At 42.3% G+C, this 15,558-nt stretch overlaps 1 protein-coding gene across 1 annotated transcript in view; it reads left to right on the top strand.

The window, feature by feature from the left end:
- Positions 1 to 2,337: 2,337 nt before the first annotated feature.
- LOC121875437 (ALK tyrosine kinase receptor-like) overlaps positions 2,338 to 15,558 on the top strand; it is a gene marked incomplete at its 3' end in the record, with an annotated part of 40,245 nt that continues 27,024 nt past the window's right edge. The window contains 3 exon segments of the mRNA XM_042379994.1: positions 2,338 to 3,247; positions 4,062 to 4,293; positions 4,702 to 4,715. Coding sequence (XP_042235928.1) covers positions 2,338 to 3,247; positions 4,062 to 4,293; positions 4,702 to 4,715 — 1,156 coding nt within the window.

The following is a 15,558-nucleotide window of genomic DNA, read 5'->3' on the forward strand; positions in this document are numbered from 1 at the left end:
AACCTGATGCTGTCTCTCTGAACCTCCTCCTGTGTCTCTTGAACCTCCTGCTGTGTTCTTGAGCCTCCTGCTGTGTCTTGAACCTGCTGCTTGTGTCTTGAACCTCCTGCTGTGTCTTGAACCTCCTGCTGTGTCTCTTGAACCTCTTGCTGTGTCTCTGAACCTCCTGCTGTGTCTCTTGAACCTCCTCCTATGTCTTGAACCTCCCTGTGTCTCTTGAACCTCCTGCTGTGTCTCTGAACCTCCTGCTGTGTGTTTAACCTCCTGCTGTGTGTTGAACCTCCTGCTGTGTCTCTTGAACCTCCTGCTGTGTCTTGAACCTCCTGCTGTGTCTCTTGAACCTGCTGCTGTGTCTTGAACCTCCTGCTGTGTCTTGAACCTCCTATGTGTCTCTTGAACCTCCTGCTGTGTCTTGAACCTCCTGCTGTGTCTCTTGACCTCCTGCTGTGTCTTGAACCTCCTGCTGTGTCTTGAACCTCCTGCTGTGTCTTGAACCTCCTGCTGTGTCTCTTGAACCTGATGCTGTGTCTCTTGAACCTCCTACTGTGTCTCTTGAACCTCCTGCTGTCTTGAACCTCCTGCTGTGTCTCTTGAACCTCCTGCTGTGTCTTGAACCTTCTTGCTGTGTCTTGAACCTCCTGCTGTGTCTCTTGAACCTCCTGCTGTGTCTCTTGAACCTCCGGCTGTGTCTTGAACCTCCTGCTGTGTCTCTTGAACCCGTCTTGAACTCCTGCTGTGTCTCTTGAACCTCCTGCTGGTCTTTGAACCTCCTGCTGTGTCTCTTGAACCTGATGCTGTGTCTCTTGAACCTGCTGCTGGTCTGAACCTGCTGCTGTGTCTTGAACCTCCTGCTGTGTCTCTTGAACCTCCTGCTGTGTCTTGAACCTCCTGCTGTGTCTCTTGAACCTCCTGCTGTGTCTTGAACCTCCTGCTGTGTCTCTGAACCTCCTGCTGTGTCTTGAACCTCCTGCTGTGTCTCTTGAACCTCATGCTGTGTCTCTTGAACCTCCTACTGTGTCTTGAACCTCCTGCTGTGTCTTGAACCTCCTGCTGTGTCTCTTGAACCTCCTGCTGTGTCTTGAACCTCCTGCTGTGTTCTGAACATCCTGCTGTGTCTCTTTGAACTCCTATTGTGTCTCTTGAACCTGTTGCTGTGTCTTGAACCTCCTGCTGTGGTGAGTTAGGTTAGGTTATTAATACGTCATGGGGGACTGCGTTAAGTCGCTTGTCACTACCATTCCTTTTATTTTAATTAAAGGAAAACATTTGCATAATCCCATGTAAGACTGTTCCATAGACTGGCTTAGGCTGATGAAAAGTCACATACTGATTTATCGTACTAGGGATTAACATCGTACTCAAGTGGTTTAAAAGATATACTCACTAGGCTAATTTATCGTACTCAGGGGATTAACATCGTACTCAAGTGGTTTAAAAGATATACTCACTAGGCTAATTTATCGTACTCAGGGGATTAACATCGTATTCAAGTGGTTTAAAAGATATACTCACTAGGCTAATTTATCGTACTCAGGGGATTAACATCGTACTCAAGTGGTTTAAAAGATATACTCACTAGGCTAATTTATCGTACTCAGGGGATTAACATCGTACTCAAGTGGTTTAAAATATACTTACTAGGCTAATTTATCGTACTCAGGGATTAAACATCGTACTCAAGTGATTTAAAAGATATACTCACTAGGCTAATTTATCGTACTCAGGGATTAACATCGTACTCAAGGGGTTAACATTTTCCTTACTACTAAACATTATACACATATTACTAAATTCCATCTCTAAACATCACAAACTATCAATACATTACTTACACACACACACACACGCACACACATAGTACATCTTAATTATCTTGAATGTGTCAATGTTTGCCACTCTCTTGCACTTCCGAGTCACCTAAACATTCACTATTAACTTCATATTAACTGAGAATGTTCATATATAAAGCTAAGTTGAACCTTAACTTGATCGCGGTAAATTGGTATAATAATTCCTAAGTTCTTCTCCATAATATTATAAGATATATATTTTTAGTTTAGTTTCACGTAAATTTTATGCTGTGTATATCCGTTTTCTGTTTATGCTCGTTTTATTTTTTAAGCTAATTAATTTATGGTCTATAGACTTGTTAATTTGATTTTTTTATTTAAATTTTACCCATATATTTATTAATGTTTTGATAATAGTCTTTATTTTTGTTTTAGCTTTTTTATATAAATGATGTTTATCGTTATTCTCTGTGCTTGCTTCTGTTGCTGGTCTGTCGATTATTAGGGTAATTTTTAATGTAACTGAAAATTGTGTCCAGACGAAGGAATGTTTGTTTACATACATTTCATCATCGACTATCATGTTGTCACAATACACTGCTCCTCGGGTGGCCATCAATACACTGCTCCTCGGGTGGCCATCAATACACTGCTCCTCGGGGTGGCCATCAATACACTGCTCCTCGGGTGGCATCAATACACTGCTCCTCGGGCCATCAATACACTGCTCCTCGGGTGGCCATCAATACACTGCTCCTCGGGTGGCCATCAATACACTGCTCCTCGGGTGGCCATCAATACACTGCTCCTCGGGTGGCCATCAATACACTGCTCCTCGGTGGCCATCAATACACTGCTCCTGGGTGGCCATCAATACCTGCTCCCTGGTGGCCATCAATACACTGCTCCTCGGGTGGCCATCTACACTGCTCCTCGGGTGCCATCCATCACACTGCTCCTCGGTGGCCATCAATACACTGCTCCTCGGTGGCCATCAATACACTGCTCCTCGGTGGCCATCAATACACTGCTCCTCGGTGGCCATCAATACACTGCTCCTCCGGTAGCCATCAATACACTGCTCCTCGGTGGCCATCAATACACTGCTCCTCGGTGGCCATCAATACCACTGCTCCTCGGGTGGCCATCAATACACCCTGCTCCTCGGGCCATCAATACACTGCTGCTCCTCGGGTGGCCATCAATACACTGCCTCTCCTCGGTGGCCATCAGCCCCATACACTGCTCCTCGGTGGCCATCAATACACTGCTCCTCGGTGGCCATCAATACACTGCTCCTCGGGTAGCCATCAATACACTGCCTCTCGGTGGCCATCAATACACTGCTCCTCGGGTGGCCATCAATACACTGCTCCTCGGGTGGCCATCAATACCTGCTCCTCGGGTGGCCATCAATACACTGCTCCTCGGGTGGCCATCAATACACTGCTCCTCGGGTGGCCATCAATACACTGCTCCTCGGTGGCATTATACATCACTACACGCTCTCTTCTTTACAGTTCAAGTTGTTATTTTTATTTCGTATTCGTAATTGTTGTAGGTGTAGAGGAAGTGACGTAACATTACAAGTTGTTGGTGAGTTTACAAGATGACGGCGCCTCTACACTATCGGTTCAGGCTGATTTTGTTTAAGGGAATTATTTTAATGTTAGTTTATGAACCCAGTGTAGCAACAGTGAAAAACGATTGAATTAATAAGTATCCCGTTGACCATGGCTGTATACATGATAAAAACAGACACTAAACAGCTTACTTAGAGCAACAACGGACCCACTGGACAGACAAACTGACACGTCACTGATGTATACATTAACAATTTCCAGGAACGAATTGAACAAAAGGAAGGTATACTGCCTTGCCATTGATTATTATTAACAAGATTTATTTTATTTAGGGGTGACAGCCTCCTTACCTAGGTACTGTACTGTGTGTCACCTCACTGACCTAACCCACCCAATTGTTGGGTATCATTCCTTTACGTTATGTGATTCTGCCTTTATGGGACATGTGTCTCATGTTTAACCAGGTCCATCTGTCTCCTCCAGGTCACTTAATACCTGTACCTTCACTCATATCACCACTCACCAGGTCCATCTGTCTGCTCCAGGTCACTTAATACCTGTACCTTCACTCATATCACCACTCACCAGGTCCACCTGTCTCCTCCAGGTCACTTAATACCTGTACCTTCACTCATATCACCACTAACCAGGTACCAGCCACTAACCAGGCCATTTCTGTCTCCTCCAGGTCACTTCTTGTACCTGGGTTTGCGAAAGAGTTCGACCAACACCAACAACACCCGTCAGATCAAGTCTCCGTGGTTGGAGGAGAGCAGCGACACCTGTAAGCTGGAAGCTGACTACAACGTGTGGAAGAAACATGACGTGACCAACGTTATCAAAGTCCTTATTGAGAATGGCAACTTTACCAGCATCACAACCATCGTCGATACTGTCAAGCTTAACAAAACCAGCCCAGAGTGAGTTAAGCTGTGTTTAGTACCTGAGTTAAGCTTTGTTTAGTACCTGAGTTAAGCTTTGTTTAGTACCTGAGTTAAGCTGTGTTTGGTTTAGTACCTGAGTTAAGCTGTGTTTGGTTTAGTACCTGAGTTAAGCTGTGTTTGGTTTAGGTGAGTTAAGCTGTGTTTGGCTTAGTACCTGAGTTAAGCTGTGTTTTGTTGTCAGATAGAACATAAATCATACTATGTTTGTTTATTTGTTTGATAGTACATGACTCAAGCCGTGTGTGTGTGTGTGTGTGTGTGTGTGTGTGTGTGTGTGTGTGTGTGTGTGTGTGTGTGTGTGTGTTTTATACATTTATTATAAGGTGGAGATATACAGGTGTGATATATTCATTGAAATCTGTAAGTTCGTATTTCATCTACCAGATGGGCGTGTGGACGTGGGTTAATTATTATAAAAGATGGAAATTGAGTCTTGGAAATAGATGGATTATCTGAGAGAGAAGTTCTGTCGTAATGTAACTGACTTAATTTCTATCAAGTAATATTTACCTGAAAATTTTGGCTCTTTTGGTGATGAGAAAATTGTTGCTGATCCTGAATCTTACTGTACCTGTAGCCAGTCTCTTCATCTGTACCCGTAGTTAGGTCCCTCCTTCCCTCCATATGGTCAGTAGCCTCGAACTACTTGGTTATACATCCTGAATCTTCCTCAGTAGGTGAACTTATGTGTCGTAGACAACGAGATTCATAAGGTCGCTTAGTCTCAGTTACGAGGGACACCAGGAAGTATTTATCTGCTTCACTTTAAACTACGACACACTGACGCCCTCTAGTGTTGGTTTGTATACAGTAGAGGTGTTGTTTTGATTACAGTCAGATGACAGATTTTATCGTGTGAACTTTGGAGGTTACGAGTGGCGCTGAGTTACGAGGTATTGTATACGTGAGTGCCAGTGGTCGTGTCCTGCCCAGCTAGAGGTCGTGTCAGGTCACTCACTATTTACGACCCGCCCTATGTGTTGAAGACGACCCACAAGGCCCTCTGCCAACACACTTGACATGTGTCACTCAAGATCACTAATGAGATTGATTTTGAGAAATGACAGTCTTTTATATTAGGGAGGCGAGTATGTCTGTTTGGTTTATTTTTTAATTTAATAACATAGATCGATAGTCAAACTTAATGTCAATTAGTTACATTATTGAGAGCGTGTAGGTCTATAGCAATTGTTTTTCTTCTAAATTAGACTAACACCTTCACGACGGGGACGCCACTTTTAATTTTATATTTAGCCAACACGCGATTATTTTAGTCAGCACGGAGGGAATACCGTCCACTAGGGGTTAATAAGGGAGGTAGTTAAGACGTGTGTGTAGGAGGCCGTGAAGGAGTGGTATATTGGGTAGGGGCGCCATCTGTCACCAACTTTATCAACTGAAGGAAGGCGAAGGTTTTATGATGTAGACAGACAGACACTTGTTGATGGGGTGATATTATGTCTGTCTGTCTGTCTGTCTGTCTGTCTGTCTTCTGTGTGTCTGTGTGTGTCTGTCTGTGTAAGGATAAACATATCACCGGTTCAAAAGATTGATATATAATAATGTGACCTTTTATCCCCGCCATGAATATGAAAGAAGCATTACGTCCGTCTGTCTGTCTGTCTGTACACCTGTAAAGTTCTCACGTACCCACAAGGAGGTGACACACACACACACTGCTCAACCCACACCTCCCCCACCTCCTCCCCACACCTCCCCACCCCTCCACCTCCTGCCCCCTCCCACACCCTCCCACCCCTCCCACACCCTCCTACACCCCTCCCCGCACCCCCTGCACCCTCCCACACCCTCCTCACCTCCCACACCTCCCACACCCCCTCCCCACACCCCCTCACCCTCCCCACCCTCTCCCCCCTCCCCACACCCTCCTGCACCCTCCCCACACCCTCCCCACACCCTCCCCACACCCTCCTGCACCCCTCCCCTCACCCTCCCACACCCCTCCCCACACCCCTCCCACACCCCCCTCCCCACACCCTCCCCCTCCCCACACCCTCCTGCACCCCCTCCCCACACCCTCCTGCACCCCTCCCCCACACCCCTCCTGCACCCCCTCCCACCCTCCTGCACCCCCTCCCCCACCCTCCTCACCCCTCCCCACCCTCCTCCCCCCCCTCCCTCCCTCTACCCCCTCCCCACCCTCCCTCACCCCTCCCCACACCCTCCCACCCCCTCCCCCACCCTCCCCACACCCTCCCCACACCCCCTCCCACACCCCTCCCCACACCCCTCCCACCTCCCCCCACACCTCCCACACCCCCCCTCCCACATACCCCCACCCCCTCCCCACACCCCACTCCCCACATACCCCACCCTCCCCACATACCACCCCCTATTTTAACATATCTCGGCTCCACCTAACAGTCCCCGGCTTGAGGTCATCATAGTTGAACAGTAAGAGAAACATACACGTATAGTACAGGACCTATTTATAAAAACTGTGTGTGTGTGTGTGTGTGTGTGTGTGTGTGTGTGTGTGTGTGTGTGTGTGTGTGTGTGTGTGTGTCTCATGCTTATTCACCATCGCACAGAACACACTAATGGAGTTCGTGTGTTTGATCCTTGAGAACCAAACCATATCTATACATAACACACTGAGTTAACAAAGGACCTGTATGTAGTTCAGGTTATATATGTGTATTAATGACTCAATGTTGTGTGGTATAGAATTTTTGTGTATTTTAAAAGTTACAAAATTCTTCTTGATTAAACAAATATCATAATTTCATTACTCCTGCCATAGATAAATCAAAACATACAAACATTACCTACAGATAACCAAAACATACAAACATTACTCTCATAGATAACTAAAATATACAAACATTCCTCACATAGATAACCAAATATACAAATACATTACCTTTTAATAGAGATAACCAACATACAAATATTACCTCAGCATAGATAACCAAACATACAAACATTACCTCACATAGATAACCAAACATACAAACATTACTCACATAGATAACCAAACATACAAACATTACCTCACATAGATAACTAAACATACAAACATTAATTCTCACATAGATAACCAAACATACAAACATTACCTCACATAGATAACTAAACATACAAACATTACTCTTATAGATAACTAAACAAACAAACATTACTCTTATATAGATAACTAAACATAAACATTACTCACATAAATAAATCAAATATACAAATATTGATTTCAAATATAAATAACTAAACATACAAATATTACTACTCATATAGACAACTAAACATATAAACATTACCTCGTTATAAATAACTAAACATACAAACATTACTCTCATATAAATAACTAAACATACAAACATTACTCCATATAAATAACCAAACATATAAACATTACTCTCACATGCAATAACTAAACATACAAACATTAATTTCACATAATAAATTCAAACATACAACATTACTCTTATATAAATAACCAAATATACAAACATTATCATAATAACTAAACATACAACATTACTCATATTAAATAACTAAACATACAAACATTAATTCTCACATAAATAACTAAACATACAAACATTACCTTATAAATAACTAAACATACAAATATTACTCTCATATAAATAACTAAACATATAAACATTATTTTTACATAAATAACCAAATATACAAACATTACATAAATAATCAAATATACAAACATTATCATATAAATAACTCAAATACACAAACATTACCCATATAGACAAATCAAACATACAACACATTACTCTCATATAATAAACAACATACAAACATTACCTTCATATAAATAACTAAACATACAAATATTATTTCATAAATAACCAAACATACAAAAATATTAATTTCTTGCCATAGATAACCAAACATACAAAATATTGATTACCTCATATAGATAACTCAAATATACAAACATTACCTCATATAGATAATTCAAACATATACAAACATTACTCATATATAAATAATTCAAACATACAAATATTATCTCCTCAATATAGATAACTACAACATACAACATTAATTTCACATAAATAATTCAACATACAAACATTATCTATATAGATAACCAAACATACAAACATTACCTCTACATAAATAACCAAACATACTAATATTACCTCATAAATAACTAAACATACAAACATTACCTCCACATAAATAACCAAACATACAAACATTACTCTCATAAATAACTCGCATATAAACATTAATTTCATAGATAACTAAACATACAAACATTATCTCCCTACATAAATAACTAAACATACTAATATCATTCTCACATAAATAACTAAACATACAAACATTACCTCACATAAATAACCAAACATACAAACATTACCTCACATAAATAACCAAACATACAAACATTACCTCACATAAATAACCAAACATACTAACATTACCTTACATAGATAACCAAACATACAAACATTACCTCACATATATAACCAAACATACAAACATTACCTCACATAAATAACCAAACATACAAACATTACCTCACATAAATAACCAAACATACAAACATTACCTCACATAAATAACCAAACATACAAACATTACCTCACATAGATAACCAAACATACAAACATTACCTTACATAAATAACCAAACATACAAACATTACCTCACATATATAACCAAACATACAAACATTACCTCACATAAATAACCAAACATACAAACATTACCTTACATAGATAACCAAACATACAAACATTACCTTACATAGATAACCAAACATACAAACATTACCTCACATAGATAACCAAACATACAAACATTACCTTACATAGATAACCAAACATACAAACATTACCTCACATAGATAACCAAACATACAAACATTACTTCACATAAATAACCAAACATACACACATTACCTCACATAGATAACCAAACATACAAACATTACTTCACATAAATAACCAAACATACAAACGTTACCTCACATAGATAAATTCAAACATAAACATTAGCCTCATAGATAACATAAACATTACTCACCTAGATAACCAAACATACAAACATTACCTCACATAGATAACCAAACATACAAACATTACCTCACATAGATAACCAAACAAACAAACATTACCTCACATAGATAACCAAACATACAAACATTACCTCACATAGATAACCAAACATACAAACATTACCTCACCTAGATAACCAAACATACGAACATTACCTCACGTAGATAACCAAACATACAAACATTACTTCACATAGATAACCAAACATACAAACATTACCTCACTAGCTCCAGTACATGTCAGTGTTGTCTAGGTAGAAGGTTCCTGCCTCCTGTTGTTATCTGACCTCTCCTACACGACTCGCGGCGCTGTGGTAGTCTGGAAGTGACAGCCAGGAGGAGGGTGGAGGAGGCGGAGGGTGAGAAGGAGGAGGCTGAGGAGGAAGAAAGGGGCCTCAGGTGAGAGTATCCTTCAAGTTATAATGTGGTCGGGGAAACCTGTTGACCAGTATAGTGTACAGGTAGAGGAGGGTGACAGTGTGGTAGAGGAGGGTGACAGTGTGGTAGAGGAGAGTGACAGTGTCGTAGAAAACATATTGCCCACCCCTTGTATGGCCCAGTTACATTATAGTCCCGCCACAGTAGGGTCCAGTCACAGTATGGTACAGTTACAGTGAAGCTGGAAACATGGTCATAGTGTGGTAGAAAACATATTAATTGGTAATAGTGGGAAATACGTTCTGTAGCCATAGTGTGGTAGGATAAACGTCATTCAGCCATTGTGTGGTAGGATATACGTCATTCAGCCATAGTGTGGTAGAATATACGTCATTCAGCCATTGTGTGGTAGGATATACGTCATTCAGCCATAGTGTGGTAGGATGTACTGTACGTCATTCAGCCATAGTGTGGTAGGAAATACACTCTTTAGCCATAGTGTGGTAGGAAATGAAGGGCACCAAGTATGAACGTAAAATATCGTATACCGTGTGGCGGAGAATGATCCAGTAAAGAGGTTGACAGTCTCCCTCTTTGCTAATGGACAGGTGGAAATAAAACACCTGACTTTTGACACGTGTCCCCCCCCCCCCTTCCCTCCCCCCTTCCCTCCCCCCATCACCTGGCAGCTTTTTCACCTTTTCTTTTCTGCATCAAATCACACAACTGTTGGTCCTGGTGGTTTGGTTATTGCAGTACAACGCCTCGCCAATGTAGTTATTTATTTTTGTATTTGCAATCAATATGAAATAATATGAGTTGTGGTTGGTTGTTGTTGTTATTTTCTTGTTATTTTGTTGTTGTTTTTAGTTAGATATTTCAGGTGAATAGAATTTATTTTTCAATCCATCTGAAACGATATCAGTTATGGTTGTGTGTTGTTGTTACTTGTCTTGTTTTAGTTGTTGTTTTGTTCGATGTTTCAGGAGATAATGACTTTGTTCCTTGTAACGAGTTTATGAAGTCAGTTTACGAGTGATAGAGGTTAGGTACAGTACAATGAGACAGGCGATAGCTCGGTCACACTCCCCCCCCTCCAGTGTCTCTTAACATGACGATGTAATTAATACGTGTTATGTTATTGCTTCCATCAATAACAGAACACGTATTAGTAAGCAGACATTGTTTTATTAAGGTAACTCGCGGGATCTTGAATTATTCTGTACAGCATCAATTACCTACAGGTGTAATGACCACCTTCCAACACGCACGGTGACTCAATTAACTTGTCAGAATTTTTTAAGACGCTTTTCCTTCCAGTCAGTCAGTCAGTCAGTCAGTCAGTCAGTCAGGTTAGGTTGATACACTTAAGGTGATCAGTATTTAACCTTGTGGAACCCAAAGATGAAGCAGTTATAGATAGAGACACAGTTTGTTTTTTCTTATTTACAAAAGAAGGAAACAGACTGGTCTTAGTCTTGTCCTGTGCTGTGTAGAGTCTTGTCAATGTGCTCTTGGGGGTAATCCTGCTTTATTTTGGGTCGATGCTGCTTCGTTTGGGGTCGATGCTGCTTCATTTTGGGTCGATGCTGCTTCGTTTGGGGTCGATGCTGCTTCATATGGGGTGATCCTGCTTTATTTTGGGGTCGATGCTGTTGGTCGATGCTGCTTGCATATGGGGTGATCCTGCTTATTTGGGGTCGATGCTGCTTTATTTGGGGTCGATGCTGCTTCATATGGGGTGATCCTGCTTTATTTGGGGTCGATGCTGCTTCATATGGGGTGATCCTGCTTTATTTGGGGTCGATGCTGCTTCATTTGGCCGGGAACGAACTTTTGACCCTGATTGTTAGATATAGTGATGAAAGAGCCGTCTACCAGGCCTGTGACGTCGGTGATTGGGGACAGGGCACAGACCTGACGTGATGGATACAAATGGTGATGAAATTTGACACTTTTGCCCTGAGTTGTGGATCAGAGCCTCACCCTCTCCCCCTCACCACCCCCCCCCCTCACCACCATCCCTGACCTTAATACCTGTACTGTACTTGTATGATGGAGAATGAACCGGTTTGATAAAATATTTTGTTATACTCGTATACTATAGTCTGTTCATTATCAAACTAGCCCCCCCCCCTAGCCCTCTTTCTCTCGTCTTGGCTTTGTGATTGGCCAAGATATAGAGGAATGCTATCATATAATCCAATCACAAAACTACACGTCATATTAGTGGGCAGGGCTGTGAGTGTGATGTTTCCATAATAAATAAACTGTAGTGAGTAATATTCTAGTTGAGTTTAATGCTGTTATACATTACAACACGCACGAGTACTGATGAATCATTACACGGCTCAATAGTAATGAATAAGATCAAGTAATGAGTGAATACACGCATCACTTGTGTTGAATGTGTGTGTGTAGCGTGTATGTGTGTGTGTGTGTGTGTGTAGCGTGTATGTGTGTGTGTGTGTGTGTAGTATATGTGTGTGTGTGGCGTGTATGTGTATGTGTGTGTGTGTGTGTAGTATGTGTGTGTGTGTAGCGTGTGTGTGTGTGTGTGTGTGTGTGTGTGTAGTATGTGTGTGTAGCGTGTATGTGTGTGTGTGTGTGTGTGTAGCGTGTATGTGTGTGTGTGTGTGTGTAGTATATGTGTGTGTGTAGCGTGTATGTGTGTGTGTGTGTGTAGTATATGTGTGTGTGTCTATGTACCATGGGTGCTTGTGTGTGTCTGTGTAACTCAACCACTGTCTCTGCAATCAAGACTTGCCTCTGTGTAATAATTTAAAAAGCATTGCACCCAGCAGTCGTCAGGCGAGTTTAACACAAGTTGCTATAGTCAACCCTCCATATAACGGACTCCTCTCTCTATATAATCCGTTAGATGGAGGCTCTCTCTCTCTCTCTCTCTCTCTCTCTCCTCCTCCTCCATAAACCATTTATTTGCGGTAAATATTTGGAGACTTATGGGAACCATAGATTGTTTCTGGGTCTGGCGGGGAGTATAGGGTGGGTGGAGGTGGTGGGAGGGTGGAGGGGTGATAGACTGTGGGTGGAGTGTGAGGTGGGTGGGTGGCGTGTAGTGTGGGGTGGATAGAGTATGAGGTGGGTGGAGTGTGAGGTGGATGGGATTAATTATTATTATCATTATTAACTAGATATCACAACTATTATCATTACATATATATAGAAAAACATAGAAGCAATTAATTATTAGACAAGAAATAATGGAAATATTGTCTTATGAATATTACCCAAGAGAGAGTAATACTACTGCCTTGTGCTGTAGATATATACAGAGGTGTAATACGTCCTTATCACTACTGCTGATAATACTGCTCATTCCGCTTTAATCTTCCTCGCTATTGTTGCTGCTGATATTGTTAAGGATATAAGATGTTGTTTGGGTGTCTGTCTGTCTGTCTGTCTGTCTGTCTGGGTATTTCTGTGTGTCTGTCTGTTGTTTTGTCTGTCTGTCTGTCTGTCTGGGTATGTCTGTCTGTCTGGGTATGTCTGTCTGTCTGTCTGTCTGTCTGGGTATTTCTGTGTGTCTGTCTGTTGTTTTGTCTGTCTGTCTGTCTGTCTGTCTGGGTATTTCTGTGTGTCTGTCTGTTGTTTTGTATGTCTGTCTGTCTGTCTGTCTGTCTGTCGTGTCCGTCTGTCTGTCTGTCTGCTGGGTATTTCTGTGTGTCTGTCTGTGTTTGTATGTCTGTCTGTCTGTCTGGGTATTTCTGTGTCTGTCTGTTGTTTTGTCTTCTGTCTGTCTGTCTGTCTGTCTGTCTGGGTATTTTATTGTCTGCTGTTGTTTTGTCTGTCTGTCTGTCTGTCTGTCCGTCTGTCTGTCTGTCTGCGATATTTCTGTGTGTCTGTCTGTTGTTTTGTCTGTCTGTCTGTCTGTCTGGGTATTTTCTGTGTCTGTCTGTCTGTCTGGGTATTTCTGTGTCTGTCTGGGTATTTCTGTGTGTCTGTCTTTGTTTGTCTCTGTCTGTCTGTCTGTCTGGGTATTTCTGTCTGTCTGTCTGTCTGGGTATTTCTGTCTGTCTGTCTGTGCATTCTGTGTCTGTTGTCTGTCTGGGTATTTCTGTGTGTCTGTCTGTCTGTCTGGGTATTTCTGTGTCTGTCTGTCTGTCTGGGTATTTCTGGTGTCTGTCTGTCTGTCTGGGTATTTCTGTGTCTGTCTGGGTATTTCTGTCTGTCTGTCTGGGTATTTCTGTCTGTCTGTCTGGGTATTTCTGTCTGTCTGTCTGGGTATTTCTGTGTCTGTGTTTTCTGTCTGTCGGTATTTCTGTGTGTCTGTCTGTCTGTCTGGGTATTTCTGTGTCTGTGTCTGCGGTATTTCTGTGTGTCTGTCTGTGTCTGGGTATTTCTGTGTCTGTCTGTCTGTCTGGGTATTTCTGTGTGTCTGTCTGTCTGTCTGGGTATTTCTGTGTGTCTGTCTGTCTGTCTGGGTATTTCTGTGTGTCGTCTGTCTGTCTGTCTGGGTATTTCTGTGTGTCTGTCTGGTTGTTTCTGTCTGTCTGTCTGTCTGGGTATTTCTGTGTGTCTGTCTGTCTGTCTGGGTATTTCTGTGTGTCTGTCTGTCTTGTCTGGGTATTTCTGTGTGTCTGTCTGTCTGTCTGGGTATTTCTGTGTGTCTGTCTGTCTGTCTGGTATTTCTGTGTGTCTGTCTGGGTATTTCTGTGTGTCTGTCTGTCTGTCTGGGTATTTCTGTGTCTGTCTGTCTGTCTGGGTATTTCTGTGTCTGTCTGTCTGTCTGGGTATTTCTGTGTGTCTGTCTGTCTGTCTGGGTATTTCTGTGTGTCTGTCTGTCTGTCTGGGTATTTCTGTGTGTCCGTCTGTCTGTCTGGGTATTTCTGTGTCCGTCTGTCTGTCTGTCTGGGTATTTCTGTCTGTCTGTCTGGGTATTTCTGTGTGTCTGTCTGTCTGTCTGGGTATTTCTGTGTGTCTGTCTGTCTGTCTGGGTATTTCTGTGTCTGTCTGTCTGTCTGGGTATTTTGTGTGTCTGTCTGTCTGTCTGGGTATTTCTGTGTGTCTGTCTGTCTGTCTGGGTATTTCTGTGTGTCTGTCTGTCTGTCTGGGTATTTCTGTGTGTCTGTCTGTCTGTCTGGGTATTTCTGTGTGTCCGTCTGTCTGTCTGTCTGGGTATTTCTGTGTCTGTCTGTCTGTCTGGGTATTTCTGTGTGTCTGTCTGTCTGTCTGGGTATTTCTGTGTGTCTGTCTGTCTGCTAGGTATTTCTGTGTGTCCGTCTGTCTGTCTGTCTGGGTATTTCTGTCTGTCTGTCTGTCTGGGTATTTCTGTGTGTCTGTCTGTCTGTCTGGGTATTTCTGTGTGTCTGTCTGTCTGTCTGGGTATTTCTGTGTGTCTGTCTGTCTGTCTGGGTATTTCTGTGTGTCCGTCTGTCTGTCTGTCTGGGTATTTCTGTCTGTCTGTCTGGGTATTTCTGTGTGTCCGTCTGTCTGTCTGTCTGGGTATTTCTGTGTCTGTCTGTCTGTCTGGGTATTTCTGTGTGTCTGTCTGTCTGTCTGGGTATTTCTGTGTGTCTGTCTGTCTGTCTGGGATATTTCTGTGTGTCTGTCTGTCTGTCTGGGTATTTGTGTGTCTGTCTGTCTGGGTATTTCTGTGTGTCTGTCTGTCTGTCTGATGTCTGTGTGTCTGTCTGTCTGTCTGGGTATTTCTGTGTGTCTGTCTGTCTGGATTTCTGTGTGTGTCTGTCTGTCTGGGTATTTCTGTGTGTCTGTCTGTCTGTCTGGGTATTTCGTGTGTCTGTCTGTCTGTCTGGGTATTTCTGTGTGTCTGTCTGTCTGTCTGGGTATTTCGT

This window comes from Homarus americanus, unplaced genomic scaffold (assembly GCF_018991925.1).
Source record: "Homarus americanus isolate GMGI-L3 unplaced genomic scaffold, GMGI_Hamer_2.0 scaffold50226, whole genome shotgun sequence".
NCBI classification, from domain to species: domain Eukaryota; kingdom Metazoa; phylum Arthropoda; class Malacostraca; order Decapoda; family Nephropidae; genus Homarus; species Homarus americanus.